At 52.1% G+C, this 27,944-nt stretch overlaps 11 protein-coding genes across 11 annotated transcripts; 7 read left to right on the top strand and 4 right to left on the bottom strand.

The window, feature by feature from the left end:
- Positions 1–9: 9 nt before the first annotated feature.
- AYO21_07210 (hypothetical protein) lies at positions 10–1,901 on the top strand (the record flags this gene model as incomplete). Its single annotated transcript, XM_022657167.1, has 4 exons — positions 10–82; positions 138–207; positions 261–481; positions 535–1,901. 4 exons carry the CDS (start codon positions 10–12, stop codon positions 1,899–1,901), a joined length of 1,731 nt encoding a protein of 576 aa, XP_022510502.1.
- Positions 1,902–2,800: 899 nt separating this feature from the next.
- Positions 2,801–3,517, top strand: AYO21_07209 (hypothetical protein; the record flags this gene model as incomplete). The annotated part of the gene is made up of 1 exon (XM_022657166.1): positions 2,801–3,517. One exon carries the CDS (start codon positions 2,801–2,803, stop codon positions 3,515–3,517), a length of 717 nt encoding a protein of 238 aa, XP_022510501.1.
- A 1,019-nt stretch (positions 3,518–4,536) lies between these two features.
- AYO21_07208 (hypothetical protein) lies at positions 4,537–6,415 on the top strand (the record flags this gene model as incomplete). The annotated part of the gene is made up of 2 exons (XM_022657165.1): positions 4,537–4,742; positions 4,789–6,415. The coding sequence occupies 2 exons, from the start codon at positions 4,537–4,539 to the stop codon at positions 6,413–6,415; spliced, it is 1,833 nt and encodes a 610-aa protein (XP_022510500.1).
- Positions 6,416–7,856: 1,441 nt separating this feature from the next.
- AYO21_07207 (hypothetical protein) lies at positions 7,857–9,888 on the top strand (the record flags this gene model as incomplete). Its single annotated transcript, XM_022657164.1, has 2 exons — positions 7,857–8,065; positions 8,115–9,888. 2 exons carry the CDS (start codon positions 7,857–7,859, stop codon positions 9,886–9,888), a joined length of 1,983 nt encoding a protein of 660 aa, XP_022510499.1.
- A 1,446-nt stretch (positions 9,889–11,334) lies between these two features.
- On the top strand, positions 11,335–13,626 carry AYO21_07206 (hypothetical protein; the record flags this gene model as incomplete). The annotated part of the gene is made up of 2 exons (XM_022657163.1): positions 11,335–11,492; positions 11,535–13,626. 2 exons carry the CDS (start codon positions 11,335–11,337, stop codon positions 13,624–13,626), a joined length of 2,250 nt encoding a protein of 749 aa, XP_022510498.1.
- Positions 13,627–14,829: 1,203 nt separating this feature from the next.
- Positions 14,830–15,222, bottom strand: AYO21_07205 (hypothetical protein; the record flags this gene model as incomplete). Its single annotated transcript, XM_022657162.1, has 1 exon — positions 14,830–15,222. The coding sequence occupies one exon, from the start codon at positions 15,220–15,222 to the stop codon at positions 14,830–14,832; it is 393 nt and encodes a 130-aa protein (XP_022510497.1).
- Positions 15,223–15,595: 373 nt separating this feature from the next.
- Positions 15,596–16,555, bottom strand: AYO21_07204 (hypothetical protein; the record flags this gene model as incomplete). Its single annotated transcript, XM_022657161.1, has 2 exons — positions 15,596–16,330; positions 16,391–16,555. The coding sequence occupies 2 exons, from the start codon at positions 16,553–16,555 to the stop codon at positions 15,596–15,598; spliced, it is 900 nt and encodes a 299-aa protein (XP_022510496.1).
- A 1,036-nt stretch (positions 16,556–17,591) lies between these two features.
- On the bottom strand, positions 17,592–19,409 carry AYO21_07203 (hypothetical protein; the record flags this gene model as incomplete). Its single annotated transcript, XM_022657160.1, has 1 exon — positions 17,592–19,409. The coding sequence occupies one exon, from the start codon at positions 19,407–19,409 to the stop codon at positions 17,592–17,594; it is 1,818 nt and encodes a 605-aa protein (XP_022510495.1).
- Positions 19,410–19,575: 166 nt separating this feature from the next.
- On the top strand, positions 19,576–22,881 carry AYO21_07202 (hypothetical protein; the record flags this gene model as incomplete). The annotated part of the gene is made up of 1 exon (XM_022657159.1): positions 19,576–22,881. One exon carries the CDS (start codon positions 19,576–19,578, stop codon positions 22,879–22,881), a length of 3,306 nt encoding a protein of 1,101 aa, XP_022510494.1.
- Positions 22,882–23,655: 774 nt separating this feature from the next.
- On the top strand, positions 23,656–25,665 carry AYO21_07201 (hypothetical protein; the record flags this gene model as incomplete). Its single annotated transcript, XM_022657158.1, has 3 exons — positions 23,656–23,713; positions 23,777–25,439; positions 25,539–25,665. The coding sequence occupies 3 exons, from the start codon at positions 23,656–23,658 to the stop codon at positions 25,663–25,665; spliced, it is 1,848 nt and encodes a 615-aa protein (XP_022510493.1).
- A 540-nt stretch (positions 25,666–26,205) lies between these two features.
- AYO21_07200 (hypothetical protein) lies at positions 26,206–27,160 on the bottom strand (the record flags this gene model as incomplete). The annotated part of the gene is made up of 2 exons (XM_022657157.1): positions 26,206–27,053; positions 27,139–27,160. 2 exons carry the CDS (start codon positions 27,158–27,160, stop codon positions 26,206–26,208), a joined length of 870 nt encoding a protein of 289 aa, XP_022510492.1.
- Between the last annotated feature and the right edge of the window lie 784 nt (positions 27,161–27,944).

Here is a 27,944-nt window from a genome sequence, read left to right as displayed (position 1 = left end):
GGAGGAAGTATGTCGAAAGTCGTGAGAAGTGTTAAAAATGTCACAAAGGGATACAGTAGTGTTCAGGTCAAGGTGCGAAATGGTAGGTGTTCGCTCCTAGCGGTCTTCCTTCACACACTGAATCAATGGCGATAAAGCTACCTCCAACGATCCATGGGGCCCGACGGGTACGGACATGGCTGAGATTGCAGCCCTCACATTCAACAAGTAAGATTTGTTCAATGGCAAGGTTGCTGCCTATGCTGATCCTATTTGTATAGCCCGAGTGACTTCTACGAGATCATGGATATGCTCGATAAGCGGCTAAACGACAAAGGCAAGAACTGGCGACATGTGCTGAAGTCATTGAAAGTCCTTGACTATTGTCTGCACGAGGGCTCGGAACTGGTGGTCACCTGGGCTAGAAAGAACATTTACATCATCAAGACATTGCGAGAGTTCCAATATATTGATGAGGATGGCAGAGACGTGGGACAAAACGGTGAGCAGTTTCATGGCCCTCATTTTCAGAGCCGCACATGCTGATTGATGCAGTCCGCACATCTGCCAAAGAATTGACTGCACTCATCCTGGACGAGGATCGTCTGCGCAGCGAACGCTCCGACCGCAAATTGTGGAAGGCCCGTGTCGCGGGAATTGACGAATACGCAAAGCAGGCCATCGCTGGTCCTACCTATCCTCAACGCAGTCAAAAGCGTAACGATCAAGCAGACGATATCCCCCCTGAGGAGGCAATCCAAATTAGAAAGGCAATTCGTCAGAGCGCCGAAGACGAGGCTCGCAGGCGTCAAAACGAGCAGGATGATGAACAAGATCCGGATGTCCTGAGAGCGATACAGCTCAGTAAGGAGGAAGCGGAGCAACGTGCCCGGAAGCTTGAGGAGCAAAACGCTGCTTTACTTGTGGATGACACGCCCGCGCCACCACCAGCGCAGAATCAGCCAACTGGATACAATCAGGGCTACCAACAACAGCCTGCTGTGGATTGGTTTGGTAATCCACTTCAACAGCAACCACAGAGCACCGGCTTCTTGAACAACCAATACGCCCAGCCTCAGCAGACAGGGTTTCAAAATGGGTTCGCCAATGGCTTTCAGCCTGTCCATCCGACAGGATATGATCAATTCGGCCAGCCACCATTCTTGCAGCAGCAGAACACTATCCAACCTCAGCAGACTGCGTTTCAGACCAATAATCCGTATGGTGTGCAGCCTTCTGGTGACCTGTTCGGAATCCAGTCACCTCAGCAAAATCACCTCCAGCCTGGAACAAACAACCCTTGGGCCAGTCCATCACCCCAAACCCCGGCTGCACTCAAGCCGTTGCCTACCGGGTCCAATAATCCCTTCGCACAGAGAGCGCAGCAGTCATCCCCATCGCCCTTCGCCCGGCCAAGCACTCAACCTTCGCTGGGCACTCTGTTCGAGTCGCAGCCCACCACGCAATTCACCCAGCCTTCCCAACCCAATCCAATCACGAGTTACTCAGCACCGCAGCCGACCTTCCAGCACCAACCCAACCCAATCACGAATTACTCAGCACCACAGCCGACCTCCCAGCAACAACAAAAGCCAGTCAATCCACAACATGCCAAGCTCAATGCCTTGTTGGCTTCAGGGGAAGGGCAGGATACATTTGGAAACACAGGCGATCTGCGTATTCCAGCCCAACATACCGCACCAGGAACGTTTGTCAATTCGGCTGGGCAAGGTCTCGATCGCCTGCGCGCCGCACAAACCGGCACCAACCCTTTCTTTTCAGCCCAGGCTACCGGGTTTGGCCAACAAATGCCAGCTCAAACCGGGCCAGGTAGTGCATTCGCGGGCGGGTATGGTCAGCAGAATAATCCGTACGGAGCTCGGCTGGCTGGTCAACAGGGCGGGAGTTTGATTGACCTGTAAACCTCGAGGAATGGTGCTTATGGTGACATTTGAAGGGGTCTGGCTGACAGATGGACACGTCTTGCAACACGGCCTGCTGTGATACGAAATTGTCCTCTGATAACCCATCGTTTTATACACGACGTATTGCTTGACAGGAGTTTATTATTAGGGCTCGAGAATCAACTGTCTGATGATTGCATAATGCCCCACCCCTTGAACCCCGGTTTTGTTCTGATGAAGATGTTTGAGTAGTCGTCCGAATCCCGGAAGGCTGAGACTGTACGAGTCTCTTGGTATCACGGAAGCTGTGTAGCTGTCTCGGGTCCGCAAGAGGTACATACATGCATAGGTGCAGATACTGCGTACCTCCCATTCCAATACCGAGCTTACATTTGGAGGAGTATTTTTAGCCGGAGCTGGAGCTTGTTTTCGCTTGGCCAACATGACCAGTCGCAGTTGTTGAGACGTTGTGTCTGCTTGTACCGAGTACATAGGGAACTGGGTACTCGTATATGTAGGTGCATAACCGAGCCGAGTAGCGGAGCCTCGTGTTATGATTTATTGAAGAAAAGCCGCAAGAGGAAAAGTCCCTCAGCCTCAACTGCCCCATCTTCCCAATGCAGACGGATAGTCGCGCTAGGATTTGATTGCTTTCGCAGGCCTTATGACGCCTGCGTTTCCCTTTTGTTTCGCGTCCTGAGGAGATTCCTCCACACTCCTCGTGGTTTTCTCATTGCGGAGGAGTCGTCTGTGCTGCATCTGGCCATTGTCAAGTGCGTCCGTTCTTTATCAATTTGCTAGTTTCGCCCTCATTTTCCAGATATTTGCAGGTCGTTACCCACCAAAACATACCATCTCGCATTGGCACCCATTAACCCTCGCAGAAGGAAACCGCAAACCATCAGTCACCCCCACCGATGCGATCGCATTTCCAAGTTGTAGCCTGCCTGGCGACACTCTTTCCCTCCTCACTTGGCCTCGAATTCACCTCTCCAAGCTCCGACTCGCGCATAGACCCAAGCAAGGATGTCGTCATTTGGTGGTCTCTCAGCTATACGGATCCCTCGACCATCGACCTTAAACTTGGCAAGTCCGGTTCGGACACAGATCTGACAATTGCGACGGGTGTCGTTTCATACACCGGGTCGTATACTGTGCCTGCCGGCACAATACAAGGCTCAGGGTCTGGGTATAAGATATTGGCTGTTGGAAACGGGGACACACTTGCCCAAATCACCGGATTGACGTTCAGTAGCAAAAGTGATCAGAGTTCAAGTGGAGATGGTGGGCAAGTGACGTTGGTTACAACAGCAACTGTCGTTCCAGTTGCCTCCACCACTTCACCTATCGGCGGTGGCACAGATAGTATCGTTCCAACGGCAACCATCAATTCCGTTGGCGTTGTAACCCTATCCGGAACAGGGACTGGAAGTCAAGTCACAACGTCCCTTTCCAATTCGCGCACCGAGAGCAGTTTTGCTACCAGCACCAGCGAAGCAAGCAGCGAGTCGAATGGCGGTGTTGCGGCAACCACTGGAAGCACAAATACTGCCAACGGGCAGAATCGACGAAGTGGTGAATTCGTCCTCAGTGCTGCTGGTGTGTTGGCAGGTGTCATTGCTCTTCTGGCATGAGCATTGAATGCATCTACATACTGTATATTTCACAGTCATGATATGGCGTTCGTTTATAGACACGGTTTGCTAGTTGATCTGCATTACCAAGGTGTTTCTGATCACTCCGAAGAGCTGTGTCCGGCTCGAGATCGCGAACAGCCTTGAGGTATGAAACAAACGCAGCCTGTCCTTGAATGAGCCATGAGATACTTCAATCCACTTTGCTGCAATAGAATCGTCTTACCGAGCTAATATTTTCTATTCCGATCCAGTGTTACACGCCTTCCATGTTAGATGTCACCGTGTAAAGGCTTTGGCACGATGGCACTTTATCATCGGATAACTCCGACAGCTGTGTCGACCAGGAGGTCTTGTGAAGGGGACCCAGTGACAAGTCATCCTAAGTGAAAATCACTCGTACCAAGTACCGAGTACAAAGAGACTATTCAGATGTGGGTAATTGTTATGCAGTGGACCTCTTCGGATGTGAGAAGGCGGTGCTGGCTCCAGTCATCTTGTGTGTCGCTTAAGCTGCAGCAATGGCGGGTCTTGTCGCAGGCACTTAATATTTATCCCTCAATCGTCGCTTCAAGCTCATTCAAATCTCCGGTTGAGGGCTTGCCAAAGAGCCCAAACATCGACTCCTCTAACTTGAGGTGTAAGTTTTGTCCAAACGGCAATGCTCATCCAGCAGCAAACTGTGGTCTGGGGTGCCACGAGCTGGGTTGGGTCATATGGCAACAAAGCAAGCATGGGATGTTGCGCAGCCTCAGAGGTCTCGGCCAGGGGCGCTGGGGCTCAGGCTGAAGCTGAGACAGAACAGCAAACGACTGTGCTCTTCTGCCTTGGCCACACCTTCTCCTAGGATATGCCCTTGCAAAGGTACAGTAACAAGTCTGTCTGCAGAGTCTCTGATTGCGTTCTGTCTTTCTTGAAGAAATCCTGCAAACTTGATCTCCTCCCCTCACACCGATTACAATCAGAATACACAGCTCGCGCCATCCGCTCTGCACTCCCAGCAGACCGCGCTTGCCATAATGCCGACACGTCGCGCTTCTCGAACGAGTACCTCTACAAAAGTCAGGAAACCTGTCAATAAACAAGTTCCATTCCGCAAGAAGGGACCTCCCATTGGGGAATGGGAACGGGTGAAGCCTCTGGTCAGGCGATACTATATCGAGGAAAGAAGGAAGCTTGCAGAAGTTCGGACATTGTTGTTGAATGAGCACAATTTTGATGCAAAGTGTGTTCAATCAAGCGTCGAAAAGGCTATGCTAATACCTTACTAGAGAACACATGCTAAAAGAGAGGTTGACCCAGTGGGGGTTCAGGAAGAATTTCAAAAATGCCGAACACGAAATTGCAGCAAAAGAAGCAAAACGTCGGGCAGACCTAGGCCTGAAACTCCCAGTAGACATGGAATTTGACGGCAAACCATGTGCTTGGGACCGCGTGTATCGTCATTTCGGCAAACAGTACGGCTGCTCCTCGTTGCGATCCGGCTCTCAGTGGGATGCACTCATTTCTAAGGTCGCCCTGAAAACGTCCATCGACGACCACAACATCGAGATGTCGTTAATTGAGTTGAAACGCTACTGGTCTGTCATAATCGCAAGAAACGAAACCTTCGCCTCAATCAAGGCGAGCCGTAAGGCTGCGCGGGTTAGAGACTGCCCTGTCCATCTCGAAGTCAGACTTCTTGGGGCGCTTAATCTAATGAGAAACGGCCGTGCCGATCAGGGGTGGCGAGAGATGAGTCAAACGTGCGCTGCTGTGTTCAATGTCATCAGACTCCAGGAACCAAGCCTCCTTTCAGCTTTTATTTCCATTTTTTCGTCCAGCTTGTGGGCTGACCACCCCGAACTGTATATCGTTGTCGCCAAACACTTTCTATCTGCCTGCCACGTGTTCCTGAAAGCGAAGCATCCCTTGATCAGCGTCTTAACAACACTCACCAATCTACCGCTGACTTCACAGATTGTCGACGACTTCACAGGGCTGGCTTATCAAGTGATGGTGGATACTGTAGAAGAGCACAAGGACCAGGTCAAGCTTGATGGCTACTACATATATTCCGTGGAAGATTCTCTCGTCACAGAGCTCGCCAGAAGATTGGACCGATCTAAAGCTTACGAGCTCGTTCAGACGAAGTACTTCCACTATCGCCGAGCTCTTGGGCCCCGAAGTAAACACACTCTATCGACGCAGCTTCATCTGGCAAAGATGTACCTATTTGATGCTGCAAGGATGCAAGGGCCAGATGCAAAACACCGGAGAGAGATCTCTGAGCAGAAAGGGAAGAAGATCTTGTCTGAGATTGTCAAACAGGGGAAGAAATACCCCAGGGACCGCAGTCGCACAGGCGCATACTGTATTGCTGCAAAGGATCTTGCCCGTCATCTTTTTGCACAGCAAGACTACAGAGGCGCGCAAAAGTACTACTGTCTCGCATTGTTTTGGGCCTCTAACCAATTTGACCGCCCTCATCCATTTGTTTCACTTCTCTTGAGAGAGTTCGACGCCCTCCAGAAAATGGGAGAACTGGGTCTCGTGGACATTAAAATGCCAGAAAACGAACAGCACAACCAATGCGGAGAAAAGGCTCGAGCGCAGTCGTGTCAAGAGATGGAGGCTTGTGAAGTATCGTGCGACGCGCAGTTTGAGTCTGTGGAAAGTATCGAGTCCGATGGACTTATTGAAGTCGGGTCTATTTCGCGGAGCGAGCCCACTTTGCCTCCGAATTTCACTTCCGGCGCTACACATGACAGCGGGACTGGGGTGATTGATGGAAACATGTCTCCAGGATCCAACCCTTTTGTCTACACGACTGAGGAAGACTTCTGGGCCCAGTATATGCAGGGCATAGATGACTCTTGTGCAGATGGTCTCGACATCACGGCACTCGATGATTTTTAGCCTTGAGGTGGGGTTTGTTAACGCTTCCATCACCCCTGCATCAGATCTCTTAAGCTTCCTGAATGCCAGCTTTGATAATCGCGATCTGCAGATGAGCGATGACAGTGAGCTCCCACGCTGTACAGGGGATCTCAATGATCTTATCCGAGAGTCTGAATTGTTTATGAACGGACTGCCTGCATAGAACGAATGCTTGATTGTCGAATTTGGCTTCCGGGACGAGATTGGGCCCCCTTTCCTCCCGCCCAGTAGCTGGACCCTCGAAGTGGTGAACTCGTCCTCAGTGCTGCTGGTCTGTTGGCAGGTGTTATTGCTCTTCTGGCATGAGGCTGAAGTGTATTCTACCTGCTTATACCCTATACGCATGGCCGCTGTTCTGCGGATACAGCCATGTGCTCAGCTTGCACCTAATGTTGTGAATGCCAAATATATTGTACAAGATGTAATTTCCATCGAGCTGGGAGACTTGAAAGGTTTCTGGGTTTCTGTGCCGATCGCTTCGTGGGGTCTTGTCAGGCTTAAGAGTGCCTACAGGACACTTGTGAGCATGTTGGTATGTGCAGCGCGGTGCACATCGAGTATGGATCTTCCCTCTTCTCATGGTCTGGCCGCTGCTTTAGACGTGCCATACTGGCGAGGCTGGGTAGATGGATTTGTTTGCTTTTCATCGCCTGTCACTGCAAGTTCTGGTCCGGAGGAGTTTATCGTTCACGATTTCCGCAACGCCCAGCTGTTTCTTGAGTTTCTCGGAAATGGGGTGTCCATGGAGGCACCTAATCAGCACGTTGCAACGATACAATATAAGACATCTTACAAAGTCCCCACACTCGGTACAGATCTTCAGCTGAGAGATACATAGTGATGGGGTGGATTGAATGCTGTGGACCGAGTTCGATTGCCGGGCCCGGAGGCGCCAATCAACTGTCTGCTCGCTAAGTAACCACTCCTCCGTGGCTGATCAGAGCTGGACTGGCCCGGCTGTCTCTGTCGTGACTTATGAGAGGACGGCAAATATTTGCTGAGGAAGAGAATGTTCCTGCACCGAACCTGTGAACACTGTGGATGTTATCTCGTGATTTTCAAGAGGGCTGCTTAAGATCATGCCGCCAGCCGTTGCGGTGCAATCTGTGGGGTGTTGCACCGCCAGGTTAACAGGGAACATGTTACTGCCTAAGCAGGCTTTGTTGCGCAGCCTCACAGGTCGGGCCATGGAGACCCAGAGCGAGACATTCAGGCACCATAGGGGGGCATCATGGCCCAGCTATCCTTCTCTTCGCGTCTTCTCTCCTTGAATCACACAGTGGGTGCACCTCTCTTTGATTGATGCAGATGTTTGCCTCTCAGTGCCCCGTGTAACGATATCTCGCAGGTTCTTATTCTTGATACCTCTCAAGAAGCAGGGTGTAGCCTCCTTTCCACTCATTCAACAGACCATCTAACCATGCCAAACCCTCCCGCTCCACGAGCGCGTACCCCTGCTCGATCTACTCAGTCCGCGGTCAAGAAGCCAAGCTTGCCTCGCAAAAAGGGTCCATCTGCGGAAGAATGGGATCGTGTCAAGCCATTGATTGAACGGTACTACATGGAAGACGGGAAGAAACAGAAAGACATACTCGTCCTCTTGTCGAAGGGACATCAGTTTGTGGCAGCGTCAGTCATAACGGAGTGTCGGCGTGAACACAGCTAACACTATTCGCAGTGATCACATGTTGAAAGAGAGACTCAAGCAGTGGGGGTTTAAGAAGAACTCGACAAAACAGGAGCACAAAGCCGCCGCCGAAGAAGCAAAACGCTGTGCAGACCTGGGTCTTGCGCTGCCCACTTCCGAGAAAGACGGTCGGTCGGTTGTGTGGGATCGCGTCTACCGTCACTTTGGATCCGACACTCAATACAGGTGTTCTTTGCTGCAGAGCGATGTCGGTTGCAAAGCGATGTTATCGAAAATTTCCCTGAAAGCGTCTCCTCTCGATCACAAGCTAGAACGCATGTTGAATGAAGTCAGACAGCATTGGTGTGGAACGCTTGAACAAGCCGAAACAAGTTCCTGGGTCATAGCGAAACGTGAAGCGAAGACGCGCCCAGATATCAAAGTTGGATTTCTCTCGGCTTTAAAGCTCTATAGCGACGGGGACGCAGCCCACGCCCGACACGAGGTGAACAAGGTGTGCCTCGACATCCAACTAGCCTTCGAACAACAGCATCCGGATCTGATGCTGGAAATGATCCACCTGTTCACCTCAATGTCCTGGGTCATACACGCAGAAGTCTATGCCAAAGCCACCAAATACGTGCGTAGTTTATCTGCCAATGCTCCATCGCTCGGACCACACCATCCCTTGACCAGGATATTGGATACATTTGCCAGTCTTGAGCCGCACATGGAGCTCCTAGGCACGTGTGCGGAATTGGCGCTCAAGCTCATGATGGATTTGGCAGATGCAGGCGGGAACCGTGTGAAGCTCGACCGCGAGTATATTTTGTCCATTGAGACAATGTACATCGTCAGCCTTCAATACAGGCTAGATAGGCGGGATGTCAAAGAGCTGCTAGAGAGAAAGCTTACTCACTACAGACGGACTCTTGGCGAGCGCAATCGTTACACGTTACTCATAGAAAGTCGACTGGCCAAACTATACATGTCTAATGCCTCGCGAGCACGCAGAGCAGGGGAGAGGCACGACGCAGAGATGTGGGAGCGCCAGGCCGAGGAAATTTTTGCCAAGTTCGTGAAAATGGGACAAAAGAACCCATACGATGGTTTGCGGAACGGGATGTATATCAGTGCGGCAGCGGACCTGGGGCGCATACACTTTGCGAGACTCGATTTTGCGACGGCACAAGACTATTACTGCAAAGCCCTGATCTGGGCGTCTTTCAAGGTTGGCCGTTCCCATCCCTATATTTCGTTGTTGTTGAGGGATTTCAGAGCACTTCAGAAAATGGGCGAACTCGGTCTGATCGGAGTCCCAGTGGAGGACAAGGAAGATGCTCAGGCTCAGATGACTGAGAGTGCAAAAGACAATGAACCACAGTGTTTTTCTAGTCTAGAAGTTTGTGGAGGAGCACCCGACGAACAAGCCGAAATCGACTACAGCCATGAATCCTTTGCAACTTTTGGAGATCCCACTTTCTTTCCACTAGGACCGGATTTTCTTCCCGACCTTGGGAATACAAGCGGGCAGGAAGTCCATGATGGTAATGGGGTGGTGGTCCACTCCCAGTTCTTGGACTCACACATAGATATGGCTGCTCAGGAGACCTTCAGCGAAAAGATGCAGGGGCAGTGCGATGACCCTAGTACGTGGGACTTGAACGCTGTGTCGGCTGGCATATCACTAGACCTCGCTGCTGAGGCCATGTCTGACGAACCTGTCGTCGGAGCCATCCTCGAGCCGTCGGTATTCTTCCAGGAGGATCCACCACAGTTCAAATATGACATGGATGACACAGACCGTTTCTCGACCTGGCAGTGAGTCGGAACACTGTTGGTCATGATGACGAGTTACGGATGCAAAGTATCGGCGTGAAAGTGATTCAAGTTGTCGGATTTGGCTTTCGGGGGCGAGGCTGGATCCCCTTCCTCCCGCCCAGTAGCTGGACCCTCGAAGTGGATTTCTTGACGCTTGGACTTTTGAGCTGCTACCACTCTGAGATAGTCTGTGCGACAACTACAGGGATGACCATATTACCTCAACGAGAAGGACACGGACTACATGCACGCCGTTGTTCTGGGCTGTTCAGTACTTGAGGGCAATCACGCGGCAGATTGGAAATTAACTCGCACAAGATGGGTTTGCCACACCGTCCTAGGTTTCCTCTTGCACTGACCTTACCTGAACGCTCCTTTTCTGTCGTGCGGTTCTGTTGTGAGGTTATGCCCCGTCGACATCAAACTGAGGACCGATTTCAGTGAAACGGGATGGAGGTGTGCAAGAGAGGAAATAGCCGCAGCCTGAACACCATGTACTATCGTTTTGGTCATCGATACCAACCCTAGTTCTTTATGTCCAACAGCCAGCAACTGGACGGCGGTTTCCTCCGGCACTGCGACATTCAGGCTGGCTGGTCGAGTACATGGTCTGAGCATCACTTTCAGGTCTGCACCAGTATGACGTGTTCTACTCTGGCTTCCCTCGGGCTTGGGATTCTCAGGAGGTGGTTTGTGGGTATCGTTTATGTCAAGTCGAGAAGTGAGCTGGGTTTCTTTCACTGAGAATTTCCTTTTGTTGGTGGTAAGCAGCTGGAAATAGTTACTAGAGCACCAAGGTCTGAAAAGAGTCAGATCTCAAGGGTTCTTGGGCTGTGATTTGCGTCCAAGGACCTTATCGCTTATTCTGGTTAGCATGCATTGCACGTGGGTAGGCACGTGCTGGGCTAGGCTGTATTATGACTAGTCCTGTTAGGAAAGTTGTTCTTGACAGGCGCCTTCTATGTTCCCTTGGTCTTTGTGTCTCTTCTTTCTGTACCTCCTACAATAGCATAAATGGACAGCATTCGTGAGCTGGAAGCAACTGAGAGACGAAGAAATGTATTACATTGCCTGGTCACTGGGGCCTCTCCATTGCTTGTCTGCCACTGAATCTCCATAACCCCTTGCTCCTCGTATTCGACCTGACCGCCACGGGACGGTCGGCGATGATTGGCTATGACAAAAGTTGTTGTGCTTGTCTCCGCAATTAACAACTTTCTGCTAGAGTTCCCAGGTGTTCAAGAGATGTATATATTCTGACCCGGTCTCGAATGTGCTTCGGACTAGATGATGATCTGTTCATTTGCTCGTAATACCTTCTCCTTGTGGACCGTCTACTGCTACAACATTTACTGCTTTCTAAGGCTTTCTCAGCCAGCCAAGGTCTCCATCAGGCTGAGGTTGGAGTCCGTGACCGTTTTAGGTTGTGCATCACTTCCTCTCCAATCACATGGCTCTTCCAAAGCCCAGGAGGTCTCGAAATCGCGCTCCGAGCAAAGCAGAGTGGGATCGCATCAAGAAACAATGGCACCAATTGTATATCCGCGAGAAGCTTCCCCTATCCGAGGTATCTGAGCGACTGGCACGAGAACACAACTTTGAAGCAGGGTGAGTTACAAACAGCTGAATAACATTATCTGCTAATCCTAGAAGGTTGTCCATGTTCAAAACCCGGATGAAAAATCTGGGGACAAGGAAAAACTTCAAAAAGGAAGAATTGGGCGCTGTCGCAAATGTTCTCGGGATCTTTGTGCAGGCTGGCCTGAGAACGCCGACCGCCATTATCGATGGCCAACCGGTTCCGATACAACGTGTCAAGCGCCATTTCAGCCACTTGTTCCCGCGCGATACCTTGCTCAACTCGAGAACTGCAGGGTCTTTTCCACAGGCAGCCTATCTGCACTCTCTGACGGGCCCCCTAGACCAAAACCATGGAACAGAAGCTGAGCGCAGTCGCCGAGTACTGACTATGCCAACGATCCTTCTAAAGCAGTCTGAAGGTATGCATGATCTCGAATTGACGTTGATTCAACTGAACAATTACTACGCGTGGCGACTCCAGCAAAGCGACGACTACTTCAGACAACCGATGTCCAACGCCGGACACTATGTCGAGCCGGATAGGCCATATATAGACCAACTATTTGACTCTATCGATTGTATCAAACTTGCGCTCTTGCGCGGGGCATTTCACGCCGGCCAGGCAGCGATGAGAGTTCTTTGCACTCGAGCAGTGGCATCACTCAGAGAACAGCATCCCATGTTGCCCGCACTTTTGATGCATGTCTACTTTAACCGTGCAGGCGGTATCATTAGTCAAGGAATCTGCGAAATTTACTCCTTCCTGCTCATTCTGGCCAAAAGTCTTCTTCAACCAAACCATCCCATATCAATGCTTCTAAAATTAATTCAAAACTCCGAGGCACAAGGTATGTCCTCGCGGCTCCTGCTGAATGTGTGCTACGACGTTGCCAGGAGACAAGTGCAGTACGACTCCTGGCTAGTTCTCCAATGCGACTATGACATGACCAAGACTACAGCCTCGCGTGCGGATTTCGAAACAGCATCCCAATGCTGGCTTTCTTTACTACAGCGTACCGGTGACAAAGTGGGCCAGAAGCATGTTTACTACAGAAAGGTGCTGTATGAGATTGGACAACTGAATTATCTTCATGGTCTCGACGAGTCGGCGTCAAAGATTTTGCTGCAATCCTTGGAGCTAGATGATAAGTCCACTCAAGGTGATTCGGCGTCGCTGTGGGTCACCGCGTCTTCCATGTTGCTCCTCGCAGACATTTGCGAGACCGCAGAAGACTTCTCGGGGACGGAGGAGTGGTGTCTCAAGGCATACAATATTGCTTGTCAGATCTATCGCCCGGAACATAATATTCCATTAGATATTGTGCACCGTCTTAATCAGACGCGGGCAAAATCAAAAGGAGAGGGGGCCACGGTGTCTGAGGTCGGTGATGCAGGAGATGAAGACGTGCTTGACCAGCTTCAAATGGAGCTCAGGCGCGTGCAGCTGGAAGAAGTTGAAGAATTTGAAGAATCCGAGAGGCCCAAGTTACACGCTGAGCCGTGGAATGAGTGGGATAACGACGTCTCTGGTGTGGAAAGCAACGCCAGTCTCCCAGCCCGTGAAGATATCGAGGAAGGAGTCACGGCGATCGACAAGACGCTCAGCCAGGACACCCACCAGAATTCTCACCCAGTCGAAGCTCCAGACCTTCTTGACACTATACCTATCATGCAGTCATCCTGGAACATTGAGAACGGCCTTGGATCTAGGGCAGAGCATGAATCATCAGAACACGCGGGGGGCCTGGAAGTCACCCTACAGGATGGAGGGTATGAAGCATTTGACCAGGATGAACTGGGTTCCATGTCAAATTGGCTGACCGACGCACACAGACCGAGTGATGAAACTCTCCTAACATTCGTACCTGAGTATCTTGCTCTCCCACAGTCACTGCCAGCAAGTGGACAAGATTTCACGACCACAATACCAGACACTAAAACTCTCCTCCCTACCCTCAACAACGACGCTGAATTCCAGGAATTCGACAACTTCGGGAGTACCAACTATGACTTTGACGTTGACTCAATGGTCCTCGACACAGAAGGCGACCTCAGCACGTTCGACCTTGGCTTCTTTGACAATATCGACCTGCAAGCATGGGACGCCCCACAAGATCAAGACCAGGATCTTCACAACGAGCAAGACTTCTTTGCGTTCTGAAATCTGGGTACACTGACGGGTGTCGGAAAGGGGCGCGCAGGACTGTGGGACGGGCGCATTTTGGAGAGGTACAGGTCAAACAAGGCTCTTGGAGATATTAGGCAGGGAGAGGATGGATCAACGATGGACTCTGCACACGTTGCGGGATTGCTATCAATATGGTCAACGGTGAAGGATCAATTGAGTATAACGCTGTGGACAGGGACAAGGAGATCTCGAGACGGATATTGCTGGCACGTCATAGTTGGTACGAGAGCTATTTCGGAGTATTGGGTTATCAATGGATTTCTGTTTGAGTGTTTGACTCGTCTAGATTCCCAGTATCTATCTATCTACCCTACCCTACTCTACATATCTAGGGTGTAGAAGGGTTCTTCCACGGGCCTTGGTATAGTGGCCGTTTCGTCGATGTCTCCCGTGCAGCGTACCACAAGAAGTATTTTGCGGCTCGATCGATCGATGGGGTTGCGGCCCGTCTGGATGGATTGTGAACCTGCCGTGGCTTTTGGTTTTGGCTCTGGGGAGCGTGATTTGAGCTCGACATGTACACACACACACACACACACACAGAGGTAGATGAGTAGATGGCATGGAATAGCTGGCACCTGTCTATCATATCGGGATGTGGGATGAGAATACCAAGTCTAGATCTGCAGCGTGTGGCGTATTTGTGTTCGTTGCCGCATCCGCCCGTCTCTTTCTTCGACGATGGTCCTGGAATGAGAGATTACAATATATTGATTCGGACATTCGGTTAGTGGATGGGAGGGGTTCGTTATCCAGGTGTTGTTTTCAACCAGGCTAGCAATGGCACTCGAACAATGGCCCCGATGCTCCTGAGTAGGTAGGTGGGTTCGGTACATGCAGGACAAGCCCAGCCAAGGTTGTTCTGTTGGCCTCAGACATGTGTGTGGACCTTCGGATACCGTGTCGCTGTGGCTCTCGACGCTGGTGTCCATGTCTCCAGTCTGCGTGCGTGCATTTCTGGTCCGTATTTCAGCGTGCTGGGCACTGCCCTCCCTCCGTCATGCGATCCCAGGAGAGACCGCAGGACAGCGCTCCATCGAGCGACTCCAAGCTCCCAATGCTAGGCATTTCGTGTTCCCGCACCCACTCTGCAACTTGTCATAAACTCAAGTTCCCTGACGGGATATTTTGTCACCCTTCCCCAGGGCAATCTCAGGTAACCAGACAAGACTCGATTCACTGCTTCACCTTCCACTCAAACTCAACCGGCATCTCCATGCCCACCCGCCGCGCCGTCAGCCGCACCCGCTCCTCCTCATCCATACCCATCCCCGGGTTATATCGGTGCAGCAGCGTGCCGTACATCCTCTGCGCGCGCAGGTACATGACGAACTGCTCCAGCTCCTGCAGGCGCGCGAGCTGGTTGTCCGTGACAGCCGTGGCTGCTCCGTTGTCCGAAGCGGAATTCTGCTGCTGCTGCCCCTCCCGATACGACGACAAATGCGTCCGGATCGAGGCGTGGAGGGGTGATCGGGGCAGCGTGTGCCGTGGTTGAGGTGTCGGGGGCAGTTCGCGGAGGAGGCGCCGGTAGAGGGTCCGGAGGGACGGGGCACTGGCGGTGGGAGCCATTGGTGTGAAATTCAAAGTTGAGAATGAGAAGATTTGAGGTTGCTATATAGGATAGAGAGATGAACTTGGTCGAACGAAGGTCGGTTGGTTGGTAGAATTGAAATGCGGAGGAAAAGCCAATTAGGAAATTTATTTTGCGGGCAGAAAGGCGCAGGAGGCCAACGCCGCTTTTAGATGAGATTCAGATATTATCTTCATTTTGGACATCAGGACGAGCAAGGCATTGCACAGAGGATCAGAAGATCTCCGGCAGTCAATATGTGCTTTGAGACGCTCATAACCCATAAAATTTGCCTACTTGACTGTGTTGCATCTTCATCTCGTCGACTTCTAGCACCACATGCCGAAGAAACCAACAACAATCATCCCCAGACTACTGCTCGTTCAGCCACTTGTACACGACCCGCAAGTCCTTCCCAGCATATCTCGAGTCACTCGCAACCTCGTCCAAGGTCTTCAGCGTCTCGATCGACAGCACAGGTTTCGCACCCACCATCTTGGCCAACTGCACCCCCAGCGTCAGATCTTTCTGGCCAAGCTCTATCCGGAAACCACCGTTGTAGTCGTTACTCGCGGCGCCCCCGGGGGTTATCCCCGGTACCGGGTTGTTCTTGAGAGTGATCCAGCTCATGCCGCTGCTGGAGTTGACCGTGTCGATCAGGTCCTCCATGTTGAGGTTCAGCTTTGCTCCGATGTTGAGCGCCTCGCTCGCGACCAGGACGTTGTTGATGGACATGTAGTTGTTGATGGTCTTGAACGCCGTCCCGGTCCCCACGTCGCCACACCGTCGGATACTCGTGCCCATGTGCTCGAGCAGAGGCTTGATCTTGGGGAAGACGGCCTCGTCGCAGCCGACCATGATGGTGAGCGTGCCGGCTTTGGCTCCTAGCGGGCCTCCAGAAATAGGGCTGTCAACGAACGTGAGCCCGCATCCCGACGAGGCGTCTCGGACTTTGTTGATGATTTCGAGGCTCATGGTGCCGCACTCCATGGCAATCTTTCCCTGGGACGGGCCTGCTTGCTTGACGCCAGCGAGGACGCCTGTTGTTGGATCGAGGTAGACACTGTCGCAGGCAGCGTCGTTCGGCAGGACCGTGAAGATCGTGTTCTGAACCAGCTCTCAATTTAGGAGTGCCATGCGATAATCGACGTCGGAACAAATACTTACGGCCTTCTGGATCGCTTCGGACCCGTTCGTCGCAACGACTACCGGTCCCACGTCCTTCATTTGTTCTTGGAATCTCGATATCGCAGCCTGGGACGTGTCGCTCACAACAAGGGTCATGTCCTTGGGCATTTTAGTGCGCAAGTTGACAGCCATGTTATAACCCATATTGCCGAGGCCTGCGCTTCGTTGGCACTGTGTACACCCAGAGTCGAGGAAAGGGGATGCTTGCCTATGAAGGCTATGGCGTTCTCTGGTGCCGCCGCCATACTGTCCTTCTCTCTTGTCCGTTTTGATCAAGTCCCAACACCTCCCAGCGTATCCTTGAGTGAACCCCAGCTCTCCTTTTCTTTGGAGACTGACACTGAGCAAGATCTCACAGCTATCGTCGTCGCAAAATGGTGTATATCTCTCTAGATAGGATTAGTCTTGAACACTCATGTCTCAACCAGCACGAGACCTCTTCTCTGCTCCTCATCCATATTTTCTAGCATCCCAACCCGCCGAATGTCGGAGTATGCCGCTCTTCGAATGAGGCTTGTGCCGTGAGGAGAGAGATCTGATCCGCCTGCCTGCACGAGGCGACCTTGTGTTTCTCCGCATGTGTTCCCATCTGTCTCGCACGGGTGGGTAGGTTATCCTCGGCTGGAGAACGGAGAACGGAGAACGCTTTAGGGGTAAAGGGGGAAAGTCCATGTCACCCTGGCTGGCATTTTTACTCCAAGCTTTGGGTTGGAGAGGACTGTACACACATAAGCCATGCGATCGAGTAAAAGGTATGTAACGTGCGGACTGTCCCCAACGGGGGTTTGTAAGTTCATAGACCTCAATGACCTGGTTTCCCAATCCCCATAAATGTCCAAGCCTCGGATTGGCGTATTTTGGGAACGGAGCTCAGCCTCGTCACAATGGGACTTCTACGGTATGTACCTACAGTACAGTCGCACAGTAGGTGGCCGTGTCCCTCACATATACCCCTACCTTGTCTTCTCTGGCTGGGTCTACCTCTCCCACGGCTACTACTTTACCAGTTGGACCAAAGCCAAATGTTCGGTTGCTCGTAAATTGTACCAGGTACTCCCCAAAATTGTCATTCCGTCTAGGATGTTTACTTAATACCACAGTCGTCAAGCTAGTGTATTCTATAGCATGTGTTGGTACAAAAGCTGTGCGGCTCCACCGGCGAGTTTGCGCTCTATCGGATCTAACGACCATGCCGACTCAATGTTCGCCACGTGGAACGCCGACCTGGATCGAATCCACGATCTTTGCCAGACGTGTTCAACCGCCATCGTCCGTCCCATTGGTCTTCCCTGCGCCCGTGGCTATCTATATCCCCGTCCGCCACTTCGTCCATCAAGTCCGCTTGCTTCCTCAATAGCACGGGATCTGTGCTTTCCTTCCCCTCGCGAGGTCTCTCGTAGCAGGAGAAGTTGAATACCTGATCCTGAACGGCCTCGTTCTTCTCGTCCCGGAGGATATCGACATTAGAACCGCTAATGACTCGACTGTGACCCTTGAGGAAGTCGTCAGTGGCAACAAAGTCAAGTTGTAGTACGTGGCTCTCTATTCCAGCGTAGATTGTGGGCGAGCTTGGTGATGGGCTTGACAAGGAATAAACAGAGCCACGGTAGCGCTGAGAACGTTTGCGTGGATGCCGTGGGAGTGGCTCCCAGAGTCTTTGATCCGTGTTCACTATGGGGGTGAGAAAGATGTTGATGTCTCTCTGCGGCGTCCGACGTTTGACGGTCTCCGGTGGGCGCGCATCCAAATACGAGTAAGCCCTAGCTCCTGGCATGCGGAAATCAAAGGACTTCAGACACCCGTTTTGATGGCTGCCGGCCAGGAAGCGCTCGTGACCGATTGGGAGAAGACAAAGTATTTGGCCGTCATCCACAGGATCAACGTAGTCCGCCACTGATCTTCGAGGGGCCCTAATGTCATAGAGGCGAGCTACACCATCGGTCCAGCCGGACAGGAATAATTGTCGAGAGGAGCTTCCGCTGACTCCCACGTCATCTAGGCGGGAAATGGTATTGGCACTGTGGCGGCTCATCGATGGATGGATGGACTCATAGGAGGATAGGGATTGTGCGATGGGTGTTGAGGACAGGCCAGTCGGGTTAATGTCGTAGATGTCGATCGGGGCGCGCTCCCGACCCTCGAGAAATTGGTGGGCTATTGCGATCGTGTTCCCAGATAAAAACTTGACGCACCGCATGCGTGATCGGTAGTTGTGCATCCTTTCCACTTTGGTGGAGCTAGAAGGTAGTACAGTTTGAGACGGACTATGCACTGGATAGAGGTTGACACAGTGGTCTCCACAAGCTGCGAGGACAGGCTCATCGCTCTGACTGACATCTAGGCAGGAAAACTCAGAAGGGAGATTGATATAGCGAGATTTTAGTGTAAAGTTGTCGGGTTTGGTGGATGTCTCGATACTGATGACTTCACGGTGAGTTCTCTGAAAGAGAATTGTCTCGCCGCCTGCGTTTTGGTTCTGATGGGGTCGTAAAAGCCTGACATCTAGAATGTCCGTTTGGGGTCTGTGGTCTTCTGGAACTTTGAATGAGCTCCAACTCGTCACGCCGTTCTGAATAGTTCGAAGTCGTAGTCTTCCCGCCGCTCCCCATGCCAGCACTTCTTTCCGATCTTCCCACGATCCTCCATGCCAGGCCTCATAGCTGTCAATAGCTGGACGATAGCCTATTGGATAACCGTGGGGCGATGGGTGTAGGTAGTCGCTGTCATCAGTTGGGGGGCAGCATTCCCTGGCGATGAAGGCGCGGCGATCCCATGCCCGCGATCGTGATGTCAACGTGCGCGCCACATCCTTCCAATATGGTGGGACGTTGATTGTTGGAAAGGCTCTTTGCACAAATGTCCGAAAAACACCGTGGTCATCTTCTGAGATAATGGAATGGATCTTTTGGTTTGCGAGCGAGAGGTTGATGATGGATGACGCTGTAGGCAAGTGGCCAACGATCTGGTGAATCACCTCAGCAGGAAGATCTTGAATCATTGGAGAAAGAGTCGTACGGTAAGGAAAACCAGAACCTCTTCACCAGCCTGAAGGTCTCTTTGATGTTTTCCAAGATAACGAATGCAAATTGCCTCCCGACTTTGCCATGCCGTGAGCATCGAAAAGACCAAATTCGCCGCTTTGCGTACAACAACCAATTGACGTAATGCTTGGCGATCTTGGCGCTGTCGTCAATTCTCCGCGAATCAGCGTCAGCCCCATTTTCGCCTTCACGTTCACCGCGCTTCTCACCATCCAGACGTCCATCAAATTGCGTTCGATCGTTATCAACTTGGGCTTGTTGGGTGACGGTGGGGTTTTTCGCTCCCGGTTCTGTCCTGTCATTAGTCAGGTGGAAGCAACATGGCCTGGGATGGCTACCATCAAGGCCATCGAGGCCAGATCAGTTCACCAGATTCAATCGGGGCAAGTCATCGTCGATCTTTGTTCCGTGGCTAAAGAACTAGTCGAGAACAGTCTCGATGCAGGTGCCACTACTGTCGAAGTTCGCTTCAAAAACCATGGCTTGGACTCGATTGAAGTGCAAGACAATGGCTCCGGCATTGCTCCAGCCAACTACGACACTCTCGCTCTCAAGCATTACACTTCCAAACTATCCAGCTTCGATGACCTTTCTAGTCTCCAGACCTTTGGTTTTCGAGGCGAAGCACTTTCTTCACTCTGTGCCCTTTCTAAGTTCTCAATTGTCACCGCACAAGCGGATGAAGCGCCCAAGGGCAAGCGGCTGGATTTTGACTCCTTGGGCAAGCTCAAGTCAGTGACCGTGGTTGCCGCTCAGAGAGGAACTACTGCCAGTGTTGAGAATTTGTTCGAGAGTCTCCCTGTGCGACGCAAAGAGCTCACCAAGAACATCAAACGCGAGTATAACAAAGTCTTGGGCTTGCTGCAGGCCTATGCCTGTATTGGCGTCAACGTCAAATTCACGGTCAAGAATACGATGCCCAAAAGTAAAAGCATGATGGTCTTTTCTACAAAAGGCAATGCCACTACCCGGGAAAATATTGCAAACGTCTACGGGGCTAAAACACTAAGTGCACTGGTTGCTCTCGACCTCGAGCTGGATTATCAGCCTACATTGACACAAATGGCGCGAAAAGACAAGCATACCAATATACGTGTCAGAGGCCACATTTCCAAGCCCGTGTTTGGGGAGGGCCGGCAGACGCCAGATCGACAAATGTTCTTTGTCAATGGCAGACCATGTGGTTTGCCCCAGATTGCAAAAGCCATCAATGAGGTCTACAAGGCTTTTAATGTCTCCCAGTCACCCTTCATATTTGCGGATCTTCAGATGGACACCAACGCGTACGATGTAAACGTATCGCCTGACAAACGAACAATATTGATCCATGACTCGGCATCGCTTGTTGAGAGTCTCAAGACTGCACTTAATGAAATGTTTGATCAGCAAGAGCAAACTGTCCCATCATCCCAACTTGTTACGTCCAAGCTGCCTGCTTTTCAGAAATTGAGCTTCCTGCGCCAGCCGTCCTCGAGTAGCCCCGAATCTGCAAGTCGACAAACCTCGTTTTCAGATCACCCAGCTCCAGTCGACGACGACGAAGATGGGGATAGATTTGACGAAGATGAGTCCCGGACGGCATCGGTGATGGATGACTTGCAGAAATTCTCTCGTACCGCAAAGGACGTTGGATCGAGCGAAATATTGCAACCTGAAAAGGTAGATCTACGTGAAAGATCTGCAGAAAAAGCACTCGAGGAGATCGTTCGGCAACACACGCCAACAAATGAGTCTCTTGAGGAGGACGATGACCAGGAAGTGATTGAGACGGAGGAAATATTGCAGCAGTCTGAGGAAGAGGAAGAGGCATCGCAGTTCGATCCAGTCAAGTTGCATGTCAGTGATTTCAACGCGAGAATGGCCGAAGCCCAACTTAGGTTGAACTATCAGGCAACTATACGCCAGGACGATGGACGGCAAACAGAAGAGATCAAAGCTATGGTGCCAGCAAAAACAGGTCTAGAAAAAGGACCCGTACAGAATGCTTTTGACCGCATGAGGCCAAAGAGGCTGTCAGAAGAAATCGCCACTTTCACCATCGGAGACAAGACTTTTACCACAGTATTAGGGAGTCAATCTCCTAAATCGCTCGAGAAGCGTGACATCCCTGGCAGCCTGAGGAGTGCAATCAGCCCACAGAGGCGCACCAAAAGCCCAGGAGCCTTTCAATTCTCTCAGAAGTTGCGCAGATTTGGTGCGCAAGGGTCCAACATTCCGGATGAGGAAGAGGGTGACTCGGATGCGCAGTCTGACGCGGAATTGGTCGACGCTGATAGCGAGACGACTGAAGATTTTCCCGCGGAGCACGAATCCGATCTGGACCAGCAGAGCGTGGGGAATGAAGATTTGGCCGAGGACGAGTTAGAAGCGGCACCAGACACGGAAGGAGAGTCCGACGCAGACTATATTGACGACGAGGAGAAGAAAAGGATTGAAGAAGCCAAAGTCGCTGAGCTTATTCAGGCAGCTGAAGCAAGCTCGACCGTTCCGACCAAAGAGAACTTGAAACGAGAAATGAAAGCCCTGGCAGGAGGACGAGCCAAGGAGTCTACCACGAATTTATTAGCAACTATTGAGTTTTCCATCTCAAGCATATCCAGTCAAATGCGTCAGTATGTTAGACCAGTGGATTCCAGTATGAGCCGTCGATCTTCGCAAGTTGATGGAAAAGACAATGATGTGGAAGACCCGGAAACAAGGCTCTCACTGACCGTATCGAAGCCAGATTTTGCACAAATGAGGATTGTCGGACAATTCAATCTAGGCTTCATTCTGGGTGTGCGACCGGCTAAGAAGTCTGCGGTTACGAAGACCCAAGTAACACAGGATGAACTGTTCATTATCGACCAACATGCGTCAGATGAGAAATACAACTTTGAAAGGCTGCAAGCCGAGACTATTGTGGGCAACCAAAGGCTCGTGCGACCAGTGATACTCGACTTGACGGCGGTGGAAGAAGAAATCGTCCTGGAGAACAACGAAGCTCTGGAGAAGAACGGTTTTCTCGTCGAGATCGACACCAGCGGCGACAAGATGGTTGGACAACGTTGCCGCCTTGTCAGCCTCCCACTCAGCAAAGAGGTGGTCTTTGGTATGAAAGACCTAGAGGAACTCATTCAGCTTTTGGCCGATACACCTATGGGCGGTTCTTCCGATATTCCTCGACCCAGCAAAGTCAGAAAGATGTTCGCTATGCGAGCATGTCGATCGAGCATTATGATCGGCAAGACACTGTCCAAGCGGCAGATGCAAAAGGTGGTGGCAAACATGGGCACAATCGATAAACCCTGGAACTGCCCGCATGGACGCCCAACGATGCGACATCTATGCAGTTTAGACACGCTGCAACCATGGTGTGAGGGAGACGATGAAGGCGCAGGGGCAGCCAGTCTAGGGGTGGCGTTGCACAGATTCGTAACGGAGTACTAGAAAGAGGTTGGATTACTGCCTACAGGTTGAGAGAAGCGTCCTATATCAATGGAGCGGATCAAAGGGACAAGGCACCAAGAGGGAGATCCAGACGAGGGACAAGGACATGGGGCCTCCACATCTCATGCGTGCCTATCGTGGTGTTTGCATTATTTTTGTGTTACTGTGGCTGTTGGTCTCCGAGTTTTCCCATCTGGCCGGTTACCGATGATTGTCCGAGTGACGCAGTTTGATTTTATTCCCAAGGCACAAAAGAAACAAATGGCGGCGGGTTGGAGCGATGTGCCTCGGCTCACCGGACGTGGAACTGGTGGATGCACCCTCTGTTCCGCAAGTCGCAGTTGGCAGTTCGTGGGCGGTGCTCGGTCTCTCCCTTCGCAACCTCCAAGCACAACACACTATCTTGTCCCTTCTGGCTTTCGCCGCGGCAATTCATCTTTTTTCTCGCCTCGTGTGCCTTCGCCCTGCATCTCTCGTCCAATGCTCGCCGAATCCCCTCCGATCTAAAAGCTGTCGCGTCACCTTCTATCGCTCGCTCTATCCAGCCATAGACTTTTTTTTCTATACCAGTTCTGTGTCCCTCCTTACAATTTACACTTTCTTGACCTGGTATTCTTGGGGATGTTTCCCACACTGCCTCGACTAGGAGCACAGACGACCCTACGTGCCATTTCTCGTGCCTCTCCCACTTCAGCTGCTCTCAAGGTAACGGATCATCTTTCAATGCCAGTTGACGTCAGGTGGGGGAAACTGACAGAGTGACAGTCGCTCGCCATGGCTCCTACAAACAAGCGGAAGGCCTCGAGTAAGGCTCAGTTCTGGGTGACCGAGGGTGAGTCTGATTTATTGGAACTTCTTGCGAAAGAGCATGTCTAACAGGAGCGGATGGCTACAGAGTACCGAGAAGACCTCTCTAAAGGTCCAATGCTTCGTTTCGAAGATTCCCTACCCAGACTACCAGTTCCTCCCCTCGAAGAAACCTCCGCCCGGTACCTGAAGAGCCTGCACCCTCTCCTGACCAAAGAGGAGTATGCTGCCTCGGAAAAGGCTGTCGCTGCACTGAACAAACCAGGAGGCATCGGCCAGAAGCTACAAGAGAGGTTAATAGCAAAAGCAAAAGACCCCAACGTCAAGAACTGGATAATTGACTGGTGGAACGAGTCTGCGTACTTGGGCTATCGTGATCCGGTGGTGCCGTACGTCTCGTACTTCTACTCATTCCGCGACGACCGTCGGAGAAGAAACCCTGCGAAACGTGCCGCTGCCATCACGACCGCGGCCTTGGAGTTCAAGAGACAGGTCGATGACAAGACTCTGGAACCCGAGTATATGCGCAAGAAGCCCATGGCCATGAGCAGCTACGAGTACATGTTCAACACCTCCCGCGTCGCCGCCCTTCCCGTGGATTATCCTATTCAATACCCTGCCGAGGGCAACGAGCACATCATAGTCATGCGCAACAACCAGTTCTGGAAGGTTCAGACCCATGTTTCGGGCAGACAGCTCAACACCTCTGAGCTCGAGCTTCAATTCAACAAGGTCTACAAGAATGCCCAGCTGGCCGACCCCGTTGGTGCCATTACGTCTTTCCCCCGCGACCAAGGCGCCACTGCCCGCCAAAACCTTCTGTCCGCGTCTCCTTTGAACGCCGAGGTCCTCAAAGAGATCGAGTCTTCGTCGTTCATCGTGTGCCTGGACTCCAGCGCTCCCGTCACCCTTGAAGAGCGCGCTCACGTTTATTGGCACGGCGACGGCTCGAACCGATGGTACGACAAGCCGATCCAATTCATCATCAACGATAACGGCACCGCCGGCTTCATGGGTGAACATTCCATGATGGATGGTACCCCGACTCACCGTCTCTGCGATACAGTGAATGCCCTCATCACTCACAATAAACTCGACTTCGACAACCCATCCGTCCGCTCCGACCTGCCCGACCCTGTTGCCTTGAAATTTGAAACCTCCGCAGCTGTGCTTGACGATCTGGCCGCCGCACAGTCGCAGTTCCGTCAAGTCATTGGTGCCCACGACCTCCGCGTCCAGGCATACCAAGGATACGGCAAGGGACTGATCAAGAAGTTCAAGTGCTCCCCCGATGCATACGTGCAGATGGTCATCCAGCTGGCCTATCACAAGATGTACGGCAAGAACCGACCCACATACGAATCTGCCGCCACGCGAAAGTACCAGCTGGGTCGAACAGAAACCACTCGCACAGTCTCGGACGAGAGTGTGGCTTTCTGCAACGCCATGGCCGACCCCTCTGTCTCCCGCGAAGAAACCGAACGTCTCTTCCGCGCTGCTGTTCAAGCGCACGTGCAATATACGGCTGATGCAAGCGACGGCTATGGCGTGGACCGTCATCTGTTCGGTCTGAAGAAGCTCATCCAACCCGGCGAGGAGACACCTGAGGTGTTTACTGATCCCGCATACACCTACTCGAGCACTTGGTACATTTCGAGCAGTCAGCTGAGTTCCGAGTACTTCAACGGTTACGGCTGGAGTCAAGTTGTGGACCAAGGCTGGGGCATTGCTTATATGATCAATGAGAACAGGTATGTTTACTTTCTAACCTCTACTGCCCTTCCACCCTTCGTATTTCGCCATGCACTACATTTCTTGCTAGTAGCGCATTGTTCTGACAGCCTGTTTAGTTTACAATTCAACATTGTCTCCAAGAAACTCGGCTGTGAACGGATGAGTTTCTACCTCAACGAAGCGGCCAGCGACATCAGAGACATGCTCCTACCCAGCATGGAGACGCCCAAGGCCAAGCTGTAAATTCATACAGCACAATCGACCTTTTAAAACATTTTCCTTTGTTTGACGATAAGGGGCCGTGTGGTAGACGCTGGCATTGATCTCGGGCTGGCCTGCGGCGTGCATCTAGAACACACCAATGCGGGAACAGGAATAACCAGGACCGGAGAGCGGAAGGAGATGTGAGCGTTCTTGCTGCGTGATCGTGCGTGCTTGACCAGCTACCGGACAGCTCAGAGAGGGTCAAATAAAGAGGGCATCTATCTGACTGACGCACCTCGGATGGACAGGCAAGGAGAAATAGATCTTTTGTGTGATGTGAGCTTTTTCCAACAGGGGCTTTGATACCCAACTATCGTCGTCGTTGCTTTTCCTTGTGTTGAGGCAGCACAGTGCACATATGCCAGATACTCATGGGGCAGGGAGAGGGGGGAGATGTGGAAAGGGGAAAGGGAAGGCAAAGGCAATGTACGATACCAGAGCTGATATTGCCCCGATTTACTTGCATTTTGCCCGGGTGTTTATTTTATTTACAATGAAAAACTCACAAAAGTCGATGGCTCATTTCTGTCTTGGACTGCCGCCCCAGACTCGCCCGCCTCGCATCAGTACCACCTCTTCGGCACCGTCCGAGGCGTAACGCTTTACCACGTCGACGCCCTCTAGTCCTGCACCGCGGGCAGCGTGGTTCCAGAGGATTTGCTTGACGCGGCCCTTTAGAGCGGTAGTGGGGTCGGTTGTGTCTGGGGAAAGAGACTCGCTTTGGTCTGTGAGTTGTGGTTCAACCCTCGGCCCCGTTTCTTGATCCGTGGCTTCTTCCATCATGATCCAGACTAATCCACGAGTCGACCGGCTCATACCGTCCACCACGCCTTTGGTCGCTGGCCTGGTGCCCACCAGCACGCCGATGGCCTGTCCCATCCCCAGGTTCGACTGTTGGGGTTCTTCCCCGAGGTTGCTGCTCCCCTCATCTGTGGCCGTGCCCGCCGCCGTGTTCTGAGGGAAGATCATGTCAACAAAGGCTGCACTTCTACTCGCTCTGACAGCCCCGTCCAATTCTCTGACCAGATTCGGCCCAATCCTAGCATGCCTCCCCGACAGGCGTTTACATTGGACCAGCACCTTGAGCTGCAAGGTCTCTACACCCTCAAACTCTTCGGACCCCGCATGATTATATGCTCGACTTTTTGTGTTATGCCTCGTCTCTTTCCATTCGCCGGTGTGCGACAAGATGGGTATCTCCCAGACACCTACGAGATCGACGCCGCGATCCCCTCTGCCGCCCACTCGATGCAGCTCAAACCCATAGGGTCGGAGGGTGGACTGTGCGAGGTATTCGTACGTGGTGCCAGTGTAGACGGTGCTGGATCGCGACAGACCGGTGCGGGCCGCGTAGGCGTGGAAGGATTCTAGAGAGTTGTGTGGGGAGGAAGAGTCCAGGAGCGAGGATCTCGGTGGTGAGGAGAGAGAGGGCGGTGCGTTCTTCTCACGGACCGACGGGGAGTGATGGAGCCATCTGGTGGACCGTCTCCTCAGCGAGACGAGTGACTGCTCTGCGTGCTCTCTTCGGCCACATCCTGGGATGGGAGAGGATGGGCGTCGTGATGCGGTTACATTCCGGAGAAGGCGCGAGGTGATCGTGCCATATGTGCGGCTGCTAAAGGAAGAGCAGCTGCCGAGCATACAGCCTTACATTCCTGAGAGAGTCGGAGGGATTTCAACAAGTGCTGGTCAAAGGTCGAGGGTAGTGTTGCGTTCATGCGCTTGGGCACTTGGTGTAGTTGGCCCGGAGAGTCGACTCACGTGATGCCAAGACTCGCGAGGTTCAGCAAGAGCCGATATGAACTGCAAAATTCCTACGTACATGGCTGTCTCTTTGCCGACACCCTCGTCACCTTGGATATTCCAAAGAGTTTCCCAACTTGCACTCCTGGCTGGGATATCCCCGAAGCACCGTGCCACGGACAGCTGAAACAGTACGGAGAACGCAGGGCGGGCGTATGATGGTTGGACTAGCTGTCGGCCCAAGCTAGTTCGGCCAAATGCGGGTCAAAGTCGAAAGCCAGGAGAGCTAGCTATTTATGGAAGTTCGGGTTCTATTATGCCAGCTTCTCGAAATAGAAGTCTGCACACTCTGACGGCAAGAATACATCGACTGCTTTTGTTGTCCACCCTTTGAACTCAACAACAAATCTTGCTTGAGTGCTGCGGAAAGGATGTCAAGTGGTGGGAAGGGCCACCAAGAAGACCTGGGGTTCGAGTGCTCGCCGAGTTAAGCCAACAATGTATCAACCGAGCTC

The sequence above is a fragment of the Fonsecaea monophora genome (assembly GCF_001642475.1).
Source record: "Fonsecaea monophora strain CBS 269.37 chromosome Unknown Scaff54, whole genome shotgun sequence".
Taxonomy (NCBI): Eukaryota; Fungi; Ascomycota; class Eurotiomycetes; order Chaetothyriales; family Herpotrichiellaceae; genus Fonsecaea; species Fonsecaea monophora.
This window is presented reverse-complemented; position numbering and strand designations above follow the sequence as displayed.